Raw genomic sequence first — 25,759 nt, 5'->3', positions numbered from 1 at the left:
GTCCCCGAGTGGGTATTTCCAGTGCCACCAAAGATGGTGAACCGAGAAAAAGAGAGGTGGCTCTCCCCTGAGAGTTTAAAATGCAAATAGAACTAAAACCTTAATGCCAGATATATAATGTGAAAAGTCAACTCTCGCTATAGGAAACACAATGAATCAACAAGCTAATGAAAAAGAATTCAAACCTACTGAATCATCTTTTAAAAAAAAAGACAACGCTTAGATACCATATGATAACTATAACATTAAAAAAAAATGTTTTAAAGGTTATAATCCCCCATGCTGGCAAGGCTACAGTAAAATCTTTATCTCAGGAACTTCTTATGGGAGTGTAAATTGGAATGATCCTACTGGAAGGTAATTTGGCAGTATGTATCAAGAGTACTAAAAAGGTACATGCTTTCTGACCCAGTAATTCCACTCTTGGGTATTCATCCCAGAGAGATAATCTAATCCAAATGAAGGAAAAAATCGTATGCAGGAAGATGTTTATCGTAATGTCATTTATAATAACAAAATAATAACAGCCTAAACGTTCTATATTTAAGTAAACGATGCCCTTTCACTAAATGAAACATTGTGAAGTCATTAAAATAATGTTTACAATGACTATGTAATACTATTGGAAAACTTCTTATGATATAATGTAACCTAAAAATAACAGAATACAGAAAGTAGCAAAATCGTATTTATGCCATGACTACCTCTTTGTTCTTCATGTATAATAATTACCTGTGCATTACAAGTACAGATATTTAGACAAGAACTAGAAAACAGCATGAAAAAAATGAAAATGGCTGTTGTGATCTTGAGTTTTTGTGTGTATTTTTCTCTTTTTTGGATATCATCAATATTCTTATCTAATAATACTGTATACTATGGAGAGAGTATTTTTAAACATGGGTTTCATAGTCAGAAGCTTGGCTTAAATCTTAGTGCCATCACTTAACGTCTATGTGACTTCAAGCAATTTACTTAACCCCTTTGAATGTCAGCTTCCTCATCTCTAAAATGGGGGTTAAATACCTATGTTTATGAGAGTATTATGCGGATAAAATGAGTAAACATAAATAAAGCATCTGTTACATAGTAGATGTACAATTAAGTTTTTAACATCTTAATTAACTCTTTTCTAGAAAGGATTTATCTTTACAAAGATATATGCACACACATAAACACACACACGTATATATATAAAGTGGGAATAAATTTTAAAATAAGTTAGGAAATTTAGTCAAGGGAAAATAAGGGCAGTTCTATAAATGTTAACTCCCCTCACTTTTCCAATTCCTATCTACTAAAAGTGTAATGAGAATATTCTGGCTGCATTGTTCAGAAATCAGACATGAACGATGCTTGTTTTTCAAAAGCAAAAGGAAAGAAAAGGAAAGGAAAACAAGGCAGAAAGAGATATCTCTCCCACCCTACTCTACTCCTGAGCGCGCACACACACACACACACACACACACACACACACACATACACATACACATCCCTCTCGTCAGACTTCAAGGTGTGTCCCTAGAGTTCCAAGAAAATCACATTTTGGTCTTTTTTTGTAGTGAACACATTTGCTTTCCCCACGTAACAAAAGGTATCATTTTGCTTTTAATTATGGATTGTTATTATGCATTGCTTTTATTTGGCAAAGATGTTTGTTTCAGGAAAATTAATGTAGACAGTTCCATTTTTCAAGCAATAATACCTTCTGTCCCAGGCTTACAAAGAACAATTAGATCTGGATTCTTTCCGCACAATCAAGCTGGCAATTTCTTATGGAAAGTCGTGGTCAATCAGCGTGGAATGGAGCTTCCATGCGAGCTAGTCACATGCGGAAAATAGACTAGTTTATGACCTGGCACTTTTACTTCCTGCGGTATATATAACTCTGACATTGTGCAGAGAGGCGTTACTCTGGGTGGGCAGGAACACAGATTAATGTTGCCTCACTTTCAGTGCCACAGTTTTATCCTGACTATCATGATATTTTTCTCAGGAACTCCAGTTTCATGCAATTCAGCAAACATGACTGAAGGCCTTCTCTGTGCCAAGTACAGTGGTAGGAGCTGGAGACACCAATCTGAATCACACAGCATCCTTGCCCACAAGAACTCTCACAGCAGGATGACTCACAGATGATTGCAACCCACAGTGATAACGTCTGTGGCCAAGGGTAGCGCAAGGTGCTGAGGGGCCTGGAGGAGGCACCTAACCCAGCCTAGGAGAGCAGAGGCTTCCAGAAGGTGATGATGTAATAGAGAAGTCATATATAGAGACAGAGGGGAGGGAAGGCTTTCCAAGCAGTCTTGGAATTAAAAATAAAAGTCTTACCAGTCTAAGTGCCATTTACCCCCAGATTATATGACAAGCGCAAGGCTAACTGCTTTTCAAGTAGGTGGGTTGCTAAACCCATTTGAAAGTATTTAACTGACTTGCCCATGATCACTTAGTATGTGGTAGAGACATGATCAGAGAAGGTAAATTATTGACTCATACAGCAAAGTGGCAAAGTGGCAAAGCTGGGGCCAAAATACAGGTGTTTCTGGTTCATTATTTCACTCAGTCCTTACCACGGTTCTGTGCAGGCCTGTGCGAACAACTTTGCACACTTGCTGAATCTGAAGGAGAATGGGAACAAAAAAAACTTTATTGAACACTTACTTGAGTGTGATACGATCTTTTGTGAAGACAGAGCCTCCGAGCTCTTCCACCTAAGTAGGGAAGAGTGACCTTGATACTCAAAAAATCCATAACTTTAATGTTTTATGGAATCTCTTCTCTTTAAAAGAGACGTGGATTTTATATTGTATTCGATAATACAGTAATGTTTGTTATAATATAAAAACTCTGAGTGGAATTATATTCTGGTTTAAAAACTCTTCTTATCCCTACATTAGAAATGTGGAAATGGGGGCTTCCCTGATGGCGCAGTGGTTAAGAATCCGCCTGCCAACGCAGGGGACAGGGGTTCAATCCCTGCTCCAGGAAGATCCCACATGCCGCAGAGCAACTAAGCCCATGAACCACAACTACTGAGTCTGCACTCTAGAGCCTGCAGACCACAACTGCTGAGCCCATGCACCACAACTACTGAAGACCGTGCGCCTAGAGCCCATGCTCCACAACAAGAGAAGCCACCGCAATGAGAAGCCCCGCGCACCGCAACAAAGAGTAGCCCCCGCTTGCTGCAACTAGAGGCAGCCCTCATGCGGCAGCGAAGACCCAACGCAGCCAAAAGTAAACAAATTTAAAAAAAAAAGAAATGTGGAAATGAGAGAGAGTTTAAGTAATTCATCCAAGGGCTGTATACTTGTGAGTATACAGGCTAGGATTTGTGCTCATATCTGTCCTTTGCTCTTATCCATGGCACAGACCTGGGGCCTCTTATTCTGGTCCTAGTGCTCTCATGACCACCACATTTCACCTATCTCTGCGTTCTATAAGCCTTATTCAAAAGCAGCATGGGACTCAGGTCTGCTGGTATGTCACTGCATGACCTGGCCAAATCCTATCAACCACTAGGCCTCAAGATACCCTTTCTAAGGACCCTAAGAAGATATTTCCCTCAGAACTCAAGTTAGGAGCAGTGGAGATTCTGTAATTCAACTGTTTTATTTGGGGTTTTTGTTTTTTCCTTAGGACACTTGGTATATTGTAACTGAGTTTGCCACTGTGCCTAAGTTGTTGAAAAGCTGAGAGCCAAATCTGTACCCTACCTCTAGCAAGTGAGAAGAGTATCTCAGCATATGAATTCTGAGTTATGACCTTGTACCTAGCATCTAATTTCTCCTTATTTGTCTTTTTCTCCATGTCTTCAATTACATGTGCTTTAATTTTATTGCATTCTTTTAAGCATCTTCAAATTTTTTTGGAATTACTGTTATATGTTGAATAACCAAATATGTAAAGAAACAAACAGAGAATAGTGTTTCAAGGAGATAACCTGATAGTCTTAAGAACCAGACGTCATACGTAAACAGGCTCATTAGCTCCTAGAGACAGAGGACAGCAGGACCTATGGCCGACCCAGATTCCTGTGCTGTTCTTTTTAAAGTTGGCTTCACTTTCTCAGTGAGAGGTAAATTGGTTCCTGTCCTTTAGGGGCCATTTCAGTTACCACCTCTTGAAGGAAGTCCTCTTGATAACTCCTCAGTTAAAACCAGTTGAATCAAATAGACATAATGGTATTAAAACTCAAAACAAATTCTTAACTAAATTCCTCCCCTGCCTTCCTACCTTTATCCCACTCTCTTGCTTTCCTCAACAGTTTTTTTTTTTTTTCTCTGAGCATCTATGCTCTTTTAGGCATGGATGGGATATAGACATCCCTTTTTTTCCACTCTGTTGAAGGAGGCACATCAGCAAATAGTGCAGAACACTGTGGCAGGTGACTCTGAGCAGCTCCCTTCCCCTCTGTGGGCTCAGTTTGCTTTTCGTTGAAATAAAGCAGTTGGGTCAAATGACCTCCAAAACCCCTTGCTCTGACATTCCAGGAGGCTATGTCGTGGGATAGCCTCACTCATGCTGGGTCGTGGTGACCTTGAGGATGAAGGGTAATCGCAGCTTTGAAGTATAAACTGAAGGCCTAAAAGGCATATCTTTTAAACTCTAAAATTTTATTTTACAAAAGAAAAGTTGTGACTTAAAACATATAAAAAAAGAGAATTTATAACCATATAACTTTGTCTGATAGTAAGCCAAAATATCACATCTGTAACAAACTTCCTCTGGTCCTATCTGGGATCAGGTACAGAGAGAATACCCAATATAGAAAATATTCATCTCTCACCTTGGAAGAGAAGGCGGGGGGTGGGGAGGAGATGGAGAGAGGGGAGGTACAGGTGGGAAGAAAAAAGAGACTAATATGTAAATTACCTAACTGTAATGTGAGACATGATTAAATCGATGCTTAGCGGCTTTGGGGCCCATGGGTGCACTGGGTGGGCATCTGTCAGCCACGCATGCATCCTCTCCAGCCTTGAGCTTCACCGTCACTTTAGATGCCACGTCTGTTCTTGCAGGTTCCCACATGGCCTCGTATTGCTGGAGCAGAGGGTGGGGAAGAAGCAATCTGTCCTGGCATGGAGTCTTCTGACTCATGACTGGAACAACCTTCCTCTCACTGTTTCCTCCAGAGCTGGGCAGGGTGAAGTCTTCCAGCACAAGCCCCCGTCTGAGTCTTTGGGGTTTTAGGATGGGACGTGTGTCATTTCTCTTCAGCAGGAGTAAGGGTTTCAGCTGTTTATCCAGCCCTCTTCAAAAACCTGATCTAGCCTTCCACATTTAATTTTTTAACGCATATTTAGACAGAGTCCACTCTGCCAGGAAAGCTAAACTCTGTCCTTTCTGCCATGGAGCTTAGCATATAATGAGAATGACATTAATCAAATATAAATACAGATAAATATAGAATTTCGAATTGTGAACGCTATGAAGGAAAAATACAAATCATCACCGCTTAAGTCATAGCTCCTCCCACTCCCCTGTGTGCAGAGGCTGTTCAGTTGTGCAGTGTTACCACTGCAGTTCATACTGCTCCTCTGCCTAGAAACCTGGGGATCACCGAGAACATTTCTCACCACTCAATGCTCTCACAGCTACCTGGGCATAGGCATCAGAGGCCAATAGTATGGGTTCGAATCTCGGTTTTTCCATTAGCAGCTGTGACCTTGAGCACGTAACCTAACCTCTTGAACTTCAGCTTCTTCATTTGTAAAAACGGGTAACAATGCCGGCCTCAGAAGGTTGTGAGGATTGGCACAGAGTAAGTGCTCAGCAAATGCAGCTGCTACAGCCTCTGCTGCCATTAATCCTGCTTCCAAAATGTCTCTGCAGTTTCATATGCTCCTCTCCATTGCCACCTGTCCTGCTTTTGTGCAGACTGCCAGAGGTGAACCCAAATGCTCCTTTAAGCTGCCCTGGGGATGAAAGCCACTTGGATGCCTGGCTTTTCCAATAACAGGAAGCTACAGGAGCAGAAACTACTTGGTGAAGTATATTGATGCAATCTCGCTTGTGCAGCCCTAGCTTTTGTCTGCTGCCCCACTCTGCTCCCCACTGAATTTAGCCCCTAGTCATGAGATTCTAGTTCAGCCTTGAGTGATGTTCTCTCTCTCCCTGAGTAAAAGGCTAATGCATTTTTTTATTATCCTGATGGGAGTCGGTGCCCCAAAGGGCAGCTGAGCCTCAGCCATTGGTCAGGTTCCCCTAGAAGGTGGTGGAGTTGGTGGATGCTTAGGGGAGGCATCCAGGCATCAGCCATTGGCCCGGGTGGGGCTTGAGGAATACTTTGAACCCTGGTCACGTACCTTTCCCCATGTTTTTCTTTGGAGCACTTACCGTAACTGAAATTAATTCATACTATATGATTATTTGCTTAATATGTCTTCTCCACTCCACTATTAGCTATCTCTTTGAAAACAGGGGCTGTGTCTTTCTCATTCTCCTCAGCAGTATGCCTGGAACAGAGTAGATGCTTCATGGATATTTGTTGGATTAACGAGTGAACAAGTGAAGAGGCAGAGAGTGGAGTTCCAGTGCTATCTGCAGAAGCCATGCTGCACATCACTTGTTCAGCATGAGGAGGAGTAGAAAGAGGGCCATGTCAAGGGCAGAAGGCAGGGTCAGGGACAAGTAAGGTGATGGCATACAGAATGGTCAGGTAAACAGAAGACCGGCGTCCCACTTCAGTGGGGTGTGGGCATGAACTCAGTGCTTGAGACAGCATTTTTCAGACTTTCATAATCCCTGCTCCCTTTCCTCACAGAGGTGACTGGCTCTCCCCACACCTTCCTCCTACCACATCTTCTACATGTGACACTGACCAAGGTGATTAGACCCACCTTTATTATCTGAAGTTTGGTTCTGAAAATAATAGGTAACTTTTTGTTTGTTCTCCAAACATGAGGTTATGTTAAAATATAAAAACTGCTTTTTCAAATAACACATAGAATTTGTGGATATTTGTCATCCCTTGTTGACAATGGGGATCATTAAATTATTCTAAGAAAGGATCAAATTTAATTTTAGAGTGATCAGTCCTGCAGCCAGTAAGCAGGCTAGACTGGAGTAAGAACAATCAGAAGTAGTGAGTTTAGGGAGAGGTCAGCACCACATAAAATGTTTTCTAGGGAGCAGGCTCTGCTTGGGGTAGGGCAGGGAGGGAGCCTGAGATCCCTAGATGCCTAGAAAATGACTGTGGCTGGGTGAGGGGAGGGAGGACTGAACAGGAAGGGGGTTGCAGGGAAAAGAGGGGCTGAGCCATGAAGCCAAATGTGTGCCTATGCCCCTGTGACCTCCCTTTCTAGAGGGTGTGGATCCCTAGGTCCTCCCCATTATGGCTGGCTTCTGGAGTGACAGGAAAATGCACAGGGATTACTGGTCCTCTTATTTAAATTATCTCCAATCTATGCCATGAAAGACTGATTTTTCCCCTAATAGCTATCCTGCACGAAACAGAAAAAGCAGAACAGAACACATAATCAGTGACTGTTCTCTTCTACCACATAGAACCTCACACATCAAACCAGGCCCTGAGCTCCTGGAACACCACGTCCCTTTCTCATTCCGAGAAGTAATTGCAGTGCAGTTCGTGATGAAAATGAAAAGTCCGTTTATAACTGTAGCTTCATATTTACCCATCCAGATGAAGATGGCCAAATTCTCAGTGGTCTAATCCCTAGGTCACCAAGACAGAATCAGAGAGGGTTTTGAGAAAAATTATGGGTCCGATGTGTCTGTGTCTTTTGAGAGAGAAGGGGATAAAACTAAAGACCTTTTCTGATGATCAATTCAGTAGGAACTTCTCTAGTTATCATCTTGGTAACCAGTGATCAGCAGATCTTTGTTATCATCTGTTGGTCAGGCACTGGCCTAGTCCCTGAGAGGAGTGAAGTAATACTGGCACAGCCCTTGCCCTCAGGGAGATCACACAGCCAGTGGAGAGGATGGAGGAGTAAACAGGCCAGGGAGATGCAGTGTGATGGTGCTCTGATAGGGAAGGTCAGAGGGATAAGGGCAAGATCCAGTCCAGCCTTGGCAAGTCAAAAAAGCCTTTACAGAAGAGGTGGCATGAGAGTGGAGAGCTGAATAACAAGTAGGAATTAGCCAGGTAAATCTGGTTGGGTTGTTGTTCTAAGAGGGAACAACACGTGCAAAGACCTTGAGGTGAGAGCACAGCAAATTTGGGGAACTGGAAGTGGCTCATCATGGTTGGAGCTCAGAGTCTGAAAGAACAGGAGAAAAGAGGCAGGAGCTGGGTCACAGAAGTCCTCCAACAGCAGCAAAAGGGTTAAACTTTATTCTGTAGGAGGCCTGGTGAGTTTTAAGATGTGATTCTAGAAAGTTCACTCCAGCTGCAGCAGCAATTTGCAAGACTCGAAGCAGGGAGACCAGTTAAGATGCTGTTGTAAAAGGCTAGGTACCAGATGGTGAGAAGCCCAAAGTCTCAGCCTGAGGTGGGGCACAGCTGGAGAGGCGCTCAGAAATCCTAGCTTCCAACCAGTGTGCTTCCCATTCTACCTATTCACACCTCCCACCCGCCCCCCCCCCCCTCACCTGTGAATGATTCTTCTTCTTTCTCTCAGCTTCTCTTTCCTGTTAGGCTCCTGGAGGTTGGTCTACACTCTTTTTATGAATGGGATACCTAATTGCCAACTAGCTTAAATAACATGCCTAGGATAACAGCACAAAGATGATAGAGTCAGGATTCATATGTTTGTCTGTCTGATTTTGAGTTTGGAGCTCTTTCCACAAAATACTTTGTGTAACTGCAGGGAGAGGGGCTTCAGACATGAAGAATAGAGTATCTTTTCCAAAAAGTTGGATATTGCCTGGAAGAGTCTCCCCAGATTCAGAGGACTTTGTTTACATCACTAGGCTGCAGTAGCTGGGCTTTTCAAACTGCCTCCTGTGACAAAATAACGAAGTAGTTCTCTCTTGATGTCTTACTAACACCACCTTCCCTGAAAAAGGACTAGAAACAAAATCACAGCAACAAGAGCAAACATATTTATGACAATAAATGTATGTGACTTACATTCTTATACTTTAAAATAAAGACTCAGCCTGAGACCAAAAAAAGAAAAATAACATAATGCTGCACAAGATTAAAACATGCTTCATTTGTTATATCTAAATATGACCCTGTTAAATAAACACAAGCAAGAAAGATGACAAAAAAATATACACCAAAACAGTGCTAACTGTGCTTCTCTTTCAGTGGTGGGATTTCATTCATTTTTACTTTCTGGATTTTCTGGAAATTTGGAAAATGACAAAAATAATAAGCATGTGTTACTTTCATTATTACAAAAATTTTAAAGATAGATTCTTTAATGTTGGACAACAATAGTTTTCATTGAGAATAACTGAAATCACAAAAGATCCAAAATTCCTAGATGAGGTTTCTAATTGACCCACCTTTCAGTACTTTTACCCTTGGGGCTGTCAACTGTGACCAGAGGTGAAGTGGCATTGTATTAACAAAATAGCTTCCACTGGGTGAACAGAGGAATATGGAAAACTCTTGGAACAAGGATGCTGATAGACAGTTCCTTAAGCATCCACTACAGATGCTTCTGCCATCCTTGGTTGGCACCAAATTCAGAGATTGCTCCTATTGACCTTGGAACCTCCAGCCCCCATGGTCTTTATGGAGTCATGACTCTGCATCAACCACACATTGGTTGAACACAGAAATGGGTTTCCTCTGAATGTTTATGAGACACCACTCCTACCAGGGAAAGCTGGATGCAGAGTCATACACAGCCAGGAGTCCACACATTACCTCCTAACTGACCCAACCCTGGCATACCCACACTCTGCCAGGAATCTGTGGAATACCATACAGGCACACTTGGACACATTGCCCTCTGTGTAGGTTTAGAATTCCTTTATCTGTTCCCCCCACTCCTCAAAACACACACACACACACACACACACACACACACACACACACACACACACACACACACACACACACACGGTACCACTACCACACATGCGAAGGGCCTGCCTTCCTGAGACTGTAGCTTATGGTTAGCTAATGGTTCAGCTGCTCAGCCCTCAACCAGCAGGACCTGTCCGCCTACCAAACCTGCTGCCTAGCTAGCTACCTTCATTTCCTCCAACTAACATTGCATATTCTACCATCCAGGCAGTTAGGTAATATATCATCTCCATATAAAAGGCCCTTATGTCTCTCAGTTGGTAACTAATTTATATAATCTGGTAATTCTTTATGTCCACCATGCTCCCCTCTCATATAACTAGTTTTCTCTTGTTGGTCAAATTCCACAAATCACGTGCCCTATTTTAATAAGTGCCAAACAGTTTCCGCTGGTGATCCTAAATGATTATACTAGGCACACCGTTTAGTAATGAAATTTTTCTTTTTCATTTATTCCTTAAGGACTTTGAGGGAATTATTTGGATATTTTAGTATCTTAGGTTCAAACTGTTGTGATTCTTTTTTTTTTTTTTAATGTCTTTATTGAGTATAATTGCTTTACAATGGTGTGTTAGTTTCTGCTGTACAATAAAGTGAATCAGCTATACGTATACATATATTCCCATATCTCCTCCCTCTTGCGTCTCCCTCCCACCCTCACTATTGCACAATGATTCTTGAATGTACACTTTTGTTTTTATTTGCATATAGAACATGCAGACTTTGTAATCCTATCTTAAGAGCTACAGGTTAAAACAGCAGTCTACACTTATCTGCTTGGGCCACTAGGTGGTGCACACATATGTCTGTGAACTGTAGGTTAAAGGGGTTTGTCACCAGGTTAGATTTAATTCATCACCACAGGAGTGGTACAGACAGTAGGAGCTGTAGGAGTCCAGGAGAGACAGTGATCCTATGGGTGGGAGTAAAGGAAGGAAGGTCTCCAGAGGAGGTGGATAGATAATATTGCTGCTGAGATGGCAGGAGCAAAATCATAAAGGCAGGAATCCCCAAAGCCGTGATGGGGGGGAAGTCCTGTAGAGGAAGGGGCATGCTTACTTTCCATGCTGATGAATTCCTACCTAACAGGGTTGTTGCAGAGGGAATAATGGAATAGTTGAATCATTTGAACTAGATGGCATCAAGCATTCCTTTCAGCCTGTGTGCTGGGCACTGGAAATATAGAGATGAAATGGTGTAGTCTTATCCTCAAGTAAAGACCTCATGAGAGAAACAGAGAAGGAAACAGATAATTAAGACAGAGCATGATACAAAAGTTAGGTTTTACAAGATGCATTGGAAGAACAAAGTGTGAAATATTCTGTTCTGAGGAAAGGAGAGAAGGGTGTTAGGTCTGGGAGCTGAGGTGCAGAGGAGACCTCATTGGAGGTCTTGAGATGTGAGGAGGGAGCTCCACGAAGATCTCAGGAGATTAGTTAGAGAGAACAGCATGAGCAAAGGCATGGGGATTTGAAAGGATGATGTGCATTCCAGGAATGGTTCAGCTGAGTTTAGCAATGCTTACTGAGGGCTATTGTGTGCCATGGACTGAATAATAGATGCTCCAGGCCCTTAAGATGCCCCTCAGATAGTGAGGAAGACACACAAGCACTGAAAATTGCAGTGTGAGAGGTTAGCTTAAAATTTGTTCTCTTTTAAATTCTCAGCTCTGTCATTTAGCCCCCAGGGTCCTGGCTACAGACGTTCTCAGAGAACTCTACACCGGAAGGGGAGCCCACAAGCACAGTGTCTGGCTGCTTTTGACTCAGAGTCACTGACAGTATTTCAGTCTCACTCACTCATTTTAGAGGTGTGAAGTTCAAGGCCAGAGACATAACAGTAAGTTATCCAAAACCACAGAGAGGAGCTAGGACACAAGGCCAGGTCTGTCTGTGTTCCTGTCAGGTTTTCTTCCCTTTTTGTCCTACTGGACCCTGGACACAGAATCACCATTTAGAGATAGATCTTAATTAGGAAATAGACACTTTTCAGATAAATGGACCTCCTTCACCAACGGCGATTGCCACAAAACCAAGCTTATGGAAAAATAGAAGGACACATTGTCTTCCTTCCTCATGTATGAGGGAAGGGCCTAGCCTCACAGGCTGGCCTTGGCAAAGGCAGCTTGAGCCAGTTGTCCCACTAGCCTGGTTCTGTGATTGGGAAAGAAGGCAGTCTGGCTCCAGCTTCCATGTGTGGGTGTGTGTTTCATTTCAGCATGAGAATGTGTGCTCACAGTGGAGGTCAGTGACATCTTGGAGTTGCACTGTTGCTTGAAAATGTCAACTGGAATGAATTATGAGCTGGCAGTAAAACAGGGCTGTGTGATGGAGAAGGCTATGAAAGGATACAGACCTGCTTTTAGGGCCCTGAAAAATCATTAAAGCAAGGGATAGAGAGATCTTAAAGAGGTTTGACTGGGACAGATCAAATTTAAATGGAAGAGGAGGGGACCACAAGGGCCAGGGATTTGAGACCAGGTCTTATAAGGAAAGGATGAAGGAACTGGGAATATTTAACCAGGAGAGAAGATGACACAGATCTTCTTCAGGTCTCCAAACTTGTCATGGGCTGAAGCAGCTAGAAACAGGGATGATTTCATAAGGAAGCAGCTTTTAACCCTGCTCAAAGTAGAGCTATTTAGGGACACAGGTTCGATCACTGGTCAGGGAACTAAAATCCCACATGCCGTGTGGCATGGCCAAAAAAAACAGAAAAAAAAAAAAATTTTAACTGGCAAAAAGTGAGTTCCCTGTCAGGCAAAGGGATAAAACAGAATCAGTTCATATAACTGGTGGGGACATTGCTGAGGGGATTCCTGTACTGGTGGCAGGTCAGACTCAATGACCTTTGAGCTCTGGTACCAATAATTCTATGAAAAGGGGCAAGGCAGGTTTTATAAACCAAGGGACACATGGTCTATAATAATAACAAAACATTAATACAAAAATAGCTCTTTTTATTAAGTACCTATTAAGTACCAGGCATCATGCTAAGTGATTTATTGTGCATTATCGTATTTTGGACTTTCAAGCCAGGATTAGAACTGACTGAATTCTAACCCTGGCTCTCTCATTCAGTGAAGATGTGGTCTTAGGCAGATAATTTCTCCTGTCTGAACCCCATGTCCCTCTGTTGTACAGTACCAACCCTGTAGGATTGCCAAGAGTGTAAGAAGAAATGACACATCAAAGTGCCTGGTACTGTGCCTGGCCTATATTCGGTACTCAAAAAATGTTGCTGCCTTCTCCTTTCTGCTTAAGGAGAATTTCAGGAAGCCATTCTAGGGGAGAGGCAAGATAAAGAGGGAAATGCAGGTGAGGTGAAATATGGCAAAGGACCCACTGGATGAAGTACCAGATAATCAGAAACTCCTGCAATGTGTATCCTTGAAGCAGTGGTTCTCAAAGTGAAGTTTGTTAGGACCCCTTTTTAAGAAAAAAAATTACGTATTAATGGAAATTGCTATTAATGGAAAATCAAGTGTAGGAAAGAGACAGAGGTTGACTGAGGCTTAAGGAATCCTGACTTAAGTCTTTAAGAGAGTTGCTTACCACTGCCCCATCCTCAGCCTACAATACCCTCTTCTCCACCCTCAGGTTCCCATGACATCCAGTTCAGGACTAGGCTTCTCCATAAGTATGGTGTGATAGGGGGCGAGCCTACTGAGATCTTGACCACCTCAGCCCTTGGGGCCAAGGCTAGCTGCCTCCAAACAAGAGCAACTTCATCTATATGGGCTAGTGTACCTGACAAATATTATTTTCTTTGAATGTTGTATGGTACAGAGAGATGAGGATTCGGTTAGAAAAGTAATGGTTCGATCATCAGTAGTTGAAATTGTCATAGCATTGTTGAGCAGATTTAATAAATAAACCAGCCCCCAGGAGTATCTTGGTTAGAAAGGAGTATCAGGAGGGTGACAGTGACTTAAGGACCCAAGGCAAAGAGGGTTGCCAGGATATCAGACACTTAACCAGTACAGCCAGTGTGACCAAAGAGAAATCTACAGCTGCCTGGTACAGAGGAGTGAGCCATGGCTGGGAGTCTGGAAAGGGACTTTCTTTGTGGCTCTAGGTAAGCCACATTCCTCTCATGGCCTCATTTTCCCTAAATATAAGATAGGTTTGACTGGAAGGTCTCTAAGGCCCTCTCGGCTCTGACCAGAAAGGCTGTCCATTCCCCCTTGTCTCTAGGGTGCAAGGCCTCCCTGCAGAACTGCGAGACGACGTCCTCCGCAATACAGCCTGCTCTGCGTGTCTGAACATCCCCTTTGCATGTTCACCCTGACCTGCTAAGCAACAAGTTTGGCTCTGGCTTGAATCAGTGCTCTCACAATGTGTTTTCTTTTGCAGCAACAGCGGCACCTAGACCTCCTGACGATAACCAGCCCTGGTGAGTAGGTGTGGCCATTCTGCTTTGGCTTTTCCCTTATTTCCCAGAGTGATGTCTGGTTGTCTATCCAAATGCAATTCCTGCCCTCCTCCTTTGGCTTCCTGAATGAACAGCAGAATTCTTGTGTCATGAATGATCCTTCTCCCCCATCCTCTACCCCACAGGCAGTTTCTTTTCTCTTCCCCAGCTCTGTGCTGCCTTGTCTTGACTCTGCAGATGGCAGGGTTGATACTATGATATTGCTGCATATTCCAGGGCCAGGTTCTCCCCAGATCACTCAGTGGATCCAAGTGTCAAGGAAGTGCCCTGGTCTCCTGAGAAATAAGTTTTAAAATCATGGGGAATGGGGAAACTGCCTGGTAGATGGCATGGAATGAAGGGAGGACAGTTAATGAGGAAAGGCCAGTCTGGGGAAGTGACCAGGTTTGGTCTCCTGCGACTCTTGTCACTCACCTTTAGGAAGGACATGTGCCACAACAAAGCTATGGCCCTGGGATTTAAAGCTCCTTTCCTTCCCCTCGGTCTGGCATATAGCCCAGAGAAAAGTTGAGCAGTTTAGTTTTACCAGAAGGTATTTTATTTCAATTTGGGAACTTGAGGCAAAACTGGCCAACAAGAGATGCTGTTCTCTCTTGGAATCCAAGGAGATGATGGTGCCAGCAGTGAGCATTCAAGAGTGGGTATGGTGGTCCATCTTCATTCATTGGTGATGTTCTAAATATTTAATGGCCCCGGTGGCCCTCTACTGTGCTGGGCATTAACACTTTGGTTACTGGACTGTGGGGAGATGGCATCCTGAGGAAGGGACTGGTGTGGGGGAGTGGTCACATGGCAGGGTTGGGGAGCTCTAGGAGTGGCTAATTACCAATAAATACGGAGGTATTTCAGTATTTTAGTAACCAATATAGCTGTGCCATGTCATCCTGCCTACCACCCAGCCTGTTGCTGTGTCCAGGGCCAGTTGGCTCGCAAGGAGATTGAGAAATTGTCCTCTGCAGGCACTGTCTTAGCACAAAGGCTGGTTGTCTGTCTATGTAACTGAGATAGAAGACAATGACTGCAAATGTAATTTGGATCCACCCAGTTCGGGTGGCCTTACTACATTTCCACCTGATAGATCTCTTTGAACTTGGGACATCAGAAGAACAAACATGAACTGGTTTGAAAATGTTCAATCTAACCCATAGAATGAGCTGTGTTTAACAAGTATATAATTAACATATATAGAAATTCCAAATCATGGGCTAATATAATTAGAATGGCTCAGTTGTGTGACCTACCAATCCCTTCCCACTAAGGTGTTGGTAAGTGATTATCTTTGTCCCGTCCAGTTAGTTGCTTTCCTTCATGATTGTTTTCTGTTCTGCTCCACAAATGCTGACCCAGATTGCCTGCTTTCACATTCTAGTCTCATCTGGTCACACCCTGATATGATGCTGACATATGAATTGGAGAGGTTTCTTGATCTGTCTTCAGTTGCTTTAGAAGGAGACTTTTAGACTCTGTTAACTACATTTCTTTTGCACCAGCTCTTTCCGTTCCTAATTGCTACTGCACAGATTCAAGCAGAATAGTTGTGACTCTCAGTGCACTCTTTTTGGGCACACTGTTAAGCACTGCCAGAGTTTGGAATGGTTTATAATTTTCCCTACTTTTAGATGAGGAAAGACTATTTTCTGGGTCAAAGCTTCTCAAAAGTCATGTTGTGTCACACGAGTATACAGTACTGCAAGTAGGCTACATTTGTGTGATATTGTAAGATATACACTTGTGATATATTGATCCACCCATCTTTCAGGGGTACAGGTAGGTCCCAGGATAACTGAGCTGCCAAGGTGGTAGCCTCTACTCAAGTGTACCAAATATTATCCATGTGTGTCATGACTTGGAAAGGTTAGGAAAGACCGTGAGGCTATGTATTACCTGAACAACTCTAGTCCATGTCAAAATCACTTCCCTCTACTGTTACTAACTGTCTCTCACTTTCAAAGTCATCTCCATTCCCCACCTCACCAGAAGCTGCTGCAGCTAGCAAGGGGCATGCTACCTCTCTGGGAATGCCAGTGGGAGATACTAGCTTGTTTGCACTCATCACCAGACCATCCTCAACACAGAACTGCAGTCTGATGCTACCACTCCTCATCAGCTAGGAGCCTTCAGAAATGCTGGCTGGGAATTTGGAAGCCTTAAAACTCTGTGTTATCTTCTTTAAACTCTTATTTTGTTCATCGTGAATAATTTTGAATACACAGAAAAGAGTAGAGATAAAATGAAGAGTCATCTATTGCCCCCCTCACCACCAAACAGCTTGGCTTTATCATAGCAACATTGTGCCATATATGCTACAGAGTCCCCTATTAAAAAAATTATAGATCTAGTTGAGACTTTTCTGTACTCCTAGCTGATTGCATCTCTGTACTCCTAGCTGATTGCATCTCTCTCCCTTCACTCTATAGGTAACCACTGTAATAAATTCAATGATCTTCTATATCTATATATCCCAAAATATGACTGGTATAACTGGTATTGTTTTACAAATTCCTATAAGTGATATCACACTATAAATGTCATACTGAACTTTTCCCTTACTTATTATACTGTAGAGATTCATTCATGTGAATACATGTAGCTCTGGTTCAATCATTTTAACTGCTATATAGTATTCCACTTATGATTACATCACAATTTCTTTTTCCATTTTATTGATCATAATTTAGGTTATTTCCAGTTTTTTTGCAATTTTAAATAATACTACTTGGAGCATTTTGTGCATAAGTATGAGAATTTATCTAGAGCATATAACTAGGAGAAGAATTACTGATTACATGCATCTTCAAATTTACTGTATAATGGCCAGTTGTTTTCTAAAGTAGTTGAACAAATTTATACTTCAAAGTATAAGAACAGCAAAGTATAATAGTTTCCATTTCTCTGAATCCTCCACACTTGGCATCATCAGACAAATTTTTACCAGTCATCATGATAAATATGAAATGTTATCCCATTGTTTTTATAATATGTGTTTCCCTGATTACTGGTGGGGTTTAATATCTTTTCATATGTTTATTGGCCACTTTTGCTTTCTTCTGTGAACTGACTTTTCATATCATTTGTCCGTTTTCTCTTGGGTTGTTTCTTTTTATTGGTTTTTATTTCTTTGTTGTTCTGCATGTTGATACTTAGTCACTTAACATGCATTGCAAATATCTTACCCCAGATGGTGGCTTGTGTTTTTTGATTTATGATGTATTTTGATTTATGGAAGGGTTTTTTTGTTTGTTTTAGTGTAGCTGAATGTATGAATATTGCTTTATGAGCTTTGCTTTTGTGACTTATTTAAGAAATCCTTCCCTACCTGAATATCATATTCTCCTGTATTCTAAAAATTGTCAAGTTTTACATCACACTTGGGTATTTATCTCATTTAGGACTGATCATTGTGTATGATATGAGCTGGGGATTTAATTTGTTGTTTACATATAGATAACCCATTATCTCAGTATCATTCAACAACTAGTTCATTCTTTCTTCCACTTATTAGCAATTACACATGATGATGATGATGATGATGATGATGATGATGATGATGATGAAGAGCCAGCTGACTTTTCCTACACAGCTTATAAATTTTTGTGTTCTCCTGTTTATTGCATCTCAAGATTTTCCTGTTACCTTATTAAAGTAGATCCCTTAATAGCTGTTTTAGTGAGAGTCCATGAGAAACGATCTTAATCTGTATATGTTCTTATTTTGACTTCAATTTGGGATGATAGTTTGGCTAGGTATAAATTCTAGCTTGAGGAGGGCTTCCCTTCATTCTTTGAACATTTTTTTTTCATTTTTTTCTGACATCCACAGTTGCTAATAAGAAGTCTGCCAGTATTTGTTTATGGTAACTTATCTTTTCTTGGGTAGGTTTAAAGATTTTCCTTTTGATCTTCATGCTCTGCTTTTTCATTTTAATGTGTCTGGATGTGAATTTATTTCTGTTTACCCTGCTTAGTACTCTGAGTAGTCTTACTACCTGAGAATCTATGTCTTTCTTTAATTCTGAGAAATTATTGGCAAATTATCCCTTCAAAGATTGCTTTTTCTTCATTCCTTTGATTCTCTTCTTCAATAATTTCTATTAGATGAATGTTGGATTCTCTCAAGTGGCCCTCCATGATTCTTTACTAATTTTTCATAATTTTTAGCATTTTATTTTACTGCATTGATTCTGAGTTCCCCAAAAGTAACTTGAATTCATAAACTCACTTTTTGACCATATCTAGTCTGGATTATTTTCCTGTCTTTTTCAATATTTCAATGATTATTTTTAATTTCCAAGATTTCTAATTTTGTTCATATCCACCTGCTCTTGTTTTATTTCTGCCTGTTCTGTTTCATAATTTCTTATTCTGTTTTAACATTTTCATTTGTTTCTTCCAACACCTTCAATATGCTTATTTTAAAATCTTTGTTCTATAAAATAAGTTTCATCTGGAGTGAATTCAAGTTATAACTGTTGATTTTGTTTAGTATCATTTTTAGCATTTAATTTCTTCATGTGTTTTGAAATTTTAATTTGTAATATCACTTTGAGAAGGAAGTTTTCTGTTACTCTCTCTCCCCAGCCCTGACCACCACCCCCCCTGCCCCCGCAAACTCCCACTATGCTCACATATCCCTATATGGTGGATTTTGCAGTTGACTCTACCCATATTTTCAGTATAGGACCTGGTAAATATTGGGGATATGGAGATCCAGTGACAAAAAGTCAGCAGGATAGTTTAACATTGCTTCTGTTTCCTTTGTCTATATTCCTTGCCTCTCTAGGCCTACAGCACACAGGAGCTCTCTCCCAGAAAGTTCTGCAGCAGCCTTTTTTTTTTCTAGGCTTCTTTCATAGCAGGTGAGCCCCACCCTAGATCCTTGTTCTAAGCAGAAGACCTTGTCTCTGATCCCCATCTCCTATAGAGTACTTTTAGGAGGCTCATAGGAGTCCAACTTTCAGCTGCTACTGCCTGCTGCTATATCCAGATCTCAACAAGCAAGTAGCCTCAGGAGCATGTATCCTTTTGCATTTCTGTACTTTTCAGCCTCATGGAGATATGTCTCTTGCACTGGAGCCCAACTATATATTTTCATTTCTTTTTTTCTTATATTATTCAGTATTACTATTTGATGGGAATGAATGGGTTTATTGAAGCATGAACTTATTTAGTCATTTGGCCCAGAAGTCCAACTATAGTTTTTTTCTTACTTTTTGGAAAGTTTATTCTCCTATAACCTCTTCAACAGAAGGGAGGCAGTATGAGGAAATATTTTTCTCCTATCCAAGTGAGACTTTTATCACCAGATTGATGAAAGAGACTATTATTTTTTGGGACTTCCCTGGTGGTCCAGTGGGTAAGACTCCGCGCTTACAATGCAGGGGGCCCAGGTTTGATCCCTGGTTGGGGAACTAGATCCCGCATGCATCCCTCAACTAAGAGTCTGCATGCCGTGGCTAAGAGTCCGCATGCCACAACTAAGAAGTCTGCATGCCACAACTAAAGATCCCACATACCGCAATGAAGATCCCTCATGCTGCGACTAAGACCCAGTGCAGCCAAAATAAATAATAAATAAATAAATGTTTTTTAAAAAGAGAGACAGTTACTTTTTGCACGTGTATATACAAATATATATGTAATTTAAAAAATAAAATTATAATGATCCTGTATAAACTATATAGGAATATAATGTGAACATTTTTTCAATATTATTAAATATTCTCAGAGGGACTGTTATGTGGCTGAAAAGCATTCTATATTAAATTTATCTATTATTGTATATTAAATTGTCCCTGATGATTTAATTATAAATAATACCACAGTGAACACTCTTTTTTTTTTTTTTGAATTATTTATTTATTTATTTATTTATTTATTTATTTATGGCTGTGTTGGGTCCTCGTTTCTGTGTGAGGGCTTCCTCTAGTTGTGGCAAGCGGGGGCCACTCTTCATCGCGGTGCGCGGGCCTCTCACTGTCGTGGCCTCTTGTTGCGGAGCACAGGCTCCAGTCGCGCAGGCTCAGTAATTGTGGCTCGCGGGCCTAGTTGCTCCGCGGCACGTGGGATCCTCCCAGACCAGGGCTCGAACCCGCGTCCCCTGCATTGGCAGGTGGATTCTCAACCACTGCGCCACCAGGGAAGCCCCTGAACACTCTTGCATAAAGATTTTTGTGTGCATCTTTAATTATTTCTTTAGGAAAAATTCCTAGAATGAGAATTACTAAGAAAAGTTATACATAGTTCACTAATCATGACAGACTAAGTTACACCAAAGTAATAATGACATCAAAATTACAGAGACTTAAAAAATAAAGGTTTATTTTTTACTTTTGGTACATGTCTCTCATGGATTGGAGTCGCTTCTGCTCTACTTCATCTTTACTCTGGCACCCAGGCTGACCAAGCATCCTTTATTTGGAACATTGCTCTATGTCTTAGTCTGGGTTCCCTAAGAAGCAGAACTTGAGACAAAGATTTTAATGCAAGTAGTTTATTTGGGAGGTGATCCCAGAGACCTTGGCGGGAGGTGGGGAAGTGATACAAGAAAATGAAGAAAGGTTCGTTATCAAGCAAGCTACCACTGACGGCAAGTGGAATTTAATCCTACAGGGAAACCCTGGAAGTCAGTGTGGAAAATAAGCCTCAGAGTTATCCCTTAGGGGCAGAGGAGTGGGAGTGAGGGTGGGAGTGTTAATTCCCTGACACTTCCAATCTGCTCAATGTATGGACATAGCAGATTCCAGTGGCCCAAGAAAGCCCTCAGGAGAGGTTTGCAGATGTCGGCAATTGGAAAGTATTCAATATGTGCAGAAATAATAAGTGCCAGGAGAATATGTGAGGTTGCAGAAAAGTGCTGACAGCACCTGCCATATGGGTAGTCATGGCAGAGGGAAAAGGGAGAGATGGTGAGCCATGTACCTTCTCTTAAAAATTTTTAGAAGGGGTCACTTTTGCCCAGATTTCCTATATCAAAGCAAGTCATATGACCACTTCTAATTCAACAAGGTAGAGATGCAGAATCTTCCTACAGGGAAGGGCACTGCATTGAGAAGAGCTAGAATATTTGGCAATGATGTAATCATCATACCTTTTCACACTTCTAGAAAGATTTTTATGTTCCCACCATCAAGTTAAAAGTGCTGGTCATAGCTTTAAAAAAAAATAACACCTTTATTGAGATATAATTCATATACAATAAAATTCATCCTTTAAAGTACACCCTTTAGTGGTTTTCAGTACATTCACAGAATTGTACAATCATAACCACTAATTCCAGAACATTATTATTACTCCAGAAAGGAACTCTGTACCCATTCGCAGTCACCCCCCCATTTTTGCCTTCCCCTAGGCCCTGGCAACCACTGATTTACTTTCTATCTCTATGGATTTGCCTATTCTAGACATCTCATATAAATGGAATTGTACAGTATGTGGCCTTTTGTGACTGGATTTTTTTCACTTAGCATAATGTTTTCAAGGTTCATCCATATTACAGCATGTATCAGTGCTTCATTCCTTTTTATTGCCAAATAATATTCCATTGTATGGATATATCACAACTTGCTTACCCATTCATCTAGTGATGAACATTTCAGTTGTTTACATTTTTGGCTACTGTAAATAATGCTGCCAAAGACATTTGTGAACAAGTAAAAACTATGTTTTTCATTCTCTTGGACATATACCTAGGAATGGAATGGCTGGATCATTTGGTAAATGTTAAGGTAAACATTTTGAGAAACTGCCAAACTGTTTTCTAAAGTAGCTGTGCCATTTTGCATTCTCATCAGCAATGTAAGATGTTTCTAATTTCTCTGCATCCTCTCTTATTATCTATCTTTTGATTATAGTCATCCTAGTGGGTGTGAAGTGGTATCTCACAGTAGTTTTGGTTTGCGTTTTCCTAAAGACTTATGATGTTGAACATATTTTCACGTGCTTATTGGCCATTTGTATATCTTCTTTGGAGAAATGTTTAGTCAAGTTATTTTCCCTTACTCATTTAAATTAGGTTATATTTTGTCTTTTTATTGTTGAGTTGTAAGAGTTTTAAAATGTATACTCTGAGTACAGATACATGATTTACAAATATGTTTTCCTGTTCTGTGGATTGTCTTTTCACTTGCTTGATGTCCTTTAAAGCCAACAATTTTTTTATTTTGATGAAAGTTCAATTTATCTATTTTGTTGCTTTTGTTGCTTATACTTTTGGTATCATATCCAAGAAAACATTGCCTAATGTCACAAAGATGTACTCCTATGAGTTAAGTTTTATATGATATAAGACTCCAATTTGTCTCTTTTGCATGTGATTGTCCAGTTTTGCTAGCACCATTTGTTGAAAAAAAAACGTGTTCTTTCCCCTGTTGATTTATCTTGGCACCCTTGTCAAATGGTCATTAACTTTTTGATGGTATAGACTAAAAGGACAGCATTTAGGAAGTATCTAAATGTTGGCACTCAGTGCCAGAACTGTGTTAGGCACTCTACATGTATTTTTCATATAATTCTCCCCACTGTCCCATAAGACATAAGTCCCAAGTCATCTTTCCTGACTTGCAGATGAGAAAGGAAGGTGCTGCTCGATTAGAATTACCCACATAAATACAGTTAATAAGTGAGTGATGGAATCAGGATTCAAATACAGATCTGTCTGATCCTAAATCCTTTACCTTTTCTACTGCTACATATAAATATTACTTCATGTGTGATATTGGCGCACAGAGTCTTCTTTCTCAGACAGAATTAAAGCTGACCTACTTTGCTGGTGATAAGGAAAGCGTGAAATGTTGGGGACATCATAGTCATGGGGCTTTTCCACTAAGTAGGCTGCATTCTGAAGAGACAATTGATTTCCTTAAAATATCACAGAAACTTCCAGAAAAAAATCACAGCTAGATTTGTTCCTGATTACAAATATCCACACAAAAAAATTTATCCCCTCTTAACCTTGTTAAAACAATACCTATGTTAAATGGTAACTGAACCTGCTGACCATTACATGACAACTTTGGGCTTTGTCTCCAGTTAAAGTCCCCCATGATGTAAATGTAGCCCCTCTGAAGACTAAAGGAACAAGAGAGGCCAAACTAGCCATTATTCCTGCTTCATGGCCATTTTTAGAGCCAGCAAAGCCTATGGAGCCAGTCCAGAGGGGCCAGGACCAGATGTGAAGCCAAGCCAGGGTACTCCCGACCTCACGGCCAGAAAGTCAGCAGCACAGTGAATACACACAGAGAGGATGGTTCAAAAAATGCATGCACATCATTAAAACAACTTTAAAGAGATCTTTAAAGGAGATAAACAAATTACTCCTAGTCCCACAGCCTTAGCACAATAAAAAACCTAATTCTATTTATACATTTTTCCCTTTCAGTTCTTGTCTATATGCAGAAACATATTTACATAATTGCAATCACAGTAAGTTTTTATGTACATCTTTTTTCACTTAACATTATTTCATAAACAATCTTCATGTTGCTATGTAGTTTGCATATTTACCATCTTTTTATAATAACTTTCTCTATTAAAAAGTTGCACACGCCCATAGTACAAATTTTGAAAAACACAGATAAGTTAAAAAGATGAAATATCAGTTATCTCCCGGAGGCAATCACTGTTTAATATTTTAATACATTTACTTCTTTGCCTTTTTTTCTATGCATGTATAATTTTGTTTTACATAGTTGAGATCCTATAGAATATAAAATTTTATCCTGATTTTTCACTTAATATTACAACAGAAATATTTTCCCATGCCAATGATGTTGGATATTTAACTTGATTTTAGTTTTTCCATCTTATGAATAATTTATCAACCTTTGTGTATATAGCTGTGTCTACATTTTAGGTTGTTGTCTTAAGATAAATTACTAGGGATGGAATTACTAGATCCATGAGCATTTTATGAGCATTTTAAAGGCACACTTATTCTTAAAAGCTCTACTCTCTTGCATCTTTTAAATGTAGCCTGGTTTACTAAAATACACGTCTTATTGTTGTGCATTTGTGTTATTTCCAGATGCTTTTCTCTTATAAATGACTCTACCATAAAATTATTTGTGAAAAAAGCTTTTACTTCTTTTGCATAAGTTTTTTATCTGGCTATTTTAAAAGTAGAATTGCTGGGCCAAAGAGCATTAATATATTTAAGGAATTATTAAGTCTTACTGCCAACTCATTTTCCAGAAAGGTTGTATCAATCTACATTCCCACTTCCATCCCCCAACCTACATCTTTCATGTCAACAGTGAAAAACAGCAGCATTGGGTGTTACTCAGAAGATTTATTAAATCTAAGTTAACAAATTCCAGAATCTGAGAAACACATAAAGGCAGGGAGAAACATGTTTGTTCTCATAGTCCCCAGGAGCCCTGAGAAATCTACATAGGATGCCATATCCCAGGACTCAGGTAAGGAGATTAATGAGAAGGTCAAGGGTTCTATTTTGGAGCATCCAGATGGGTGGGCTGTGCTCTGGGAAGGGGAATTGGAGGTGTGGCATCCAAAAGCACCATAGTGGATCAGCATAAGGGAGGTCAGGTCAGGAAGGAGCTGGCAAGACCTGAGCCTTCAGACTCAATGCAGGCCACAGGCCAAAAGGAACTGGAATTCAATACATGAAAGGTAAAATTAAGGCACAGGAACTATATGCGTAGGAGTCTTTAATCACAATCTAAATTGGTTTAGGCAAAAATAAGTAATTCATTCATTCATAAATAATCCAGAAATAAATCTGCCTTTCTGTGCATCTTGATATAGAGCTCCTAGGACCCAGTTTGTTTTTCTTCTTCTCTTAATTTGCTCCTACCTCCATTCCCAGGCCACATGGCATCTCAGGATGGCAAAATTACATTCTCCCAAATTATAGTCCAATAGGAAAAAGCAAGGAACTCTCATCCAGAAGTCCCAGCAGAATCTCTGTTGCTTATCATTCTGTGATTGGGTCATTATGACCTCATCTTTAAACAAGTATCTGTGTACAGGGAAGGCTACTGTGCTGATTGTCTGAGAGTTGAATTATAAACATCATCCATGGGGGATAAATTAAGACCTGACATGACCTGGAAATGGCACAAGATCACACAAGTTTTGTAATGACTACCTCTGTGGCCAAACTAAACCCAACTGTGTGAATGAAGGTCTGAGAGCAGAGCAAACATTGATCTGTTCTGTAGCAGCCCTTCTATCGAAAAGAATAGACCCAGTAGGGGCTGCAGAGCTAGAATCTCTGGACAGAGACAGGAATCGTCATCAAGTGGAGGCTGTTCGTTGGACCGAGGGAGGGCCTTCCTGGTTAAAGCTAGACCCATACCAGTAGCTAAGGGTACTGAGACCAGGCACCAGGCCCTAGGATAGCAGCCAGAGACCAGGAACT

General features: G+C 40.7%; 1 protein-coding gene across 1 annotated transcript in view; it reads left to right on the top strand.

Annotated features, from left to right (window-relative positions):
• AGBL4 (AGBL carboxypeptidase 4) overlaps positions 1-25,759 on the top strand; it is a 1,261,847-nt gene that overhangs the window by 905,419 nt on the left and 330,669 nt on the right. The window contains exon 5 of the mRNA XM_068537961.1: positions 14,305-14,344. Coding sequence (XP_068394062.1) covers positions 14,305-14,344 — 40 coding nt within the window. The remainder of the gene's footprint in view (positions 1-14,304; positions 14,345-25,759) is intronic.

Source organism: Eschrichtius robustus, chromosome 3 (assembly GCF_028021215.1).
Source record: "Eschrichtius robustus isolate mEscRob2 chromosome 3, mEscRob2.pri, whole genome shotgun sequence".
NCBI classification, from domain to species: domain Eukaryota; kingdom Metazoa; phylum Chordata; class Mammalia; order Artiodactyla; family Eschrichtiidae; genus Eschrichtius; species Eschrichtius robustus.
This window is presented reverse-complemented; position numbering and strand designations above follow the sequence as displayed.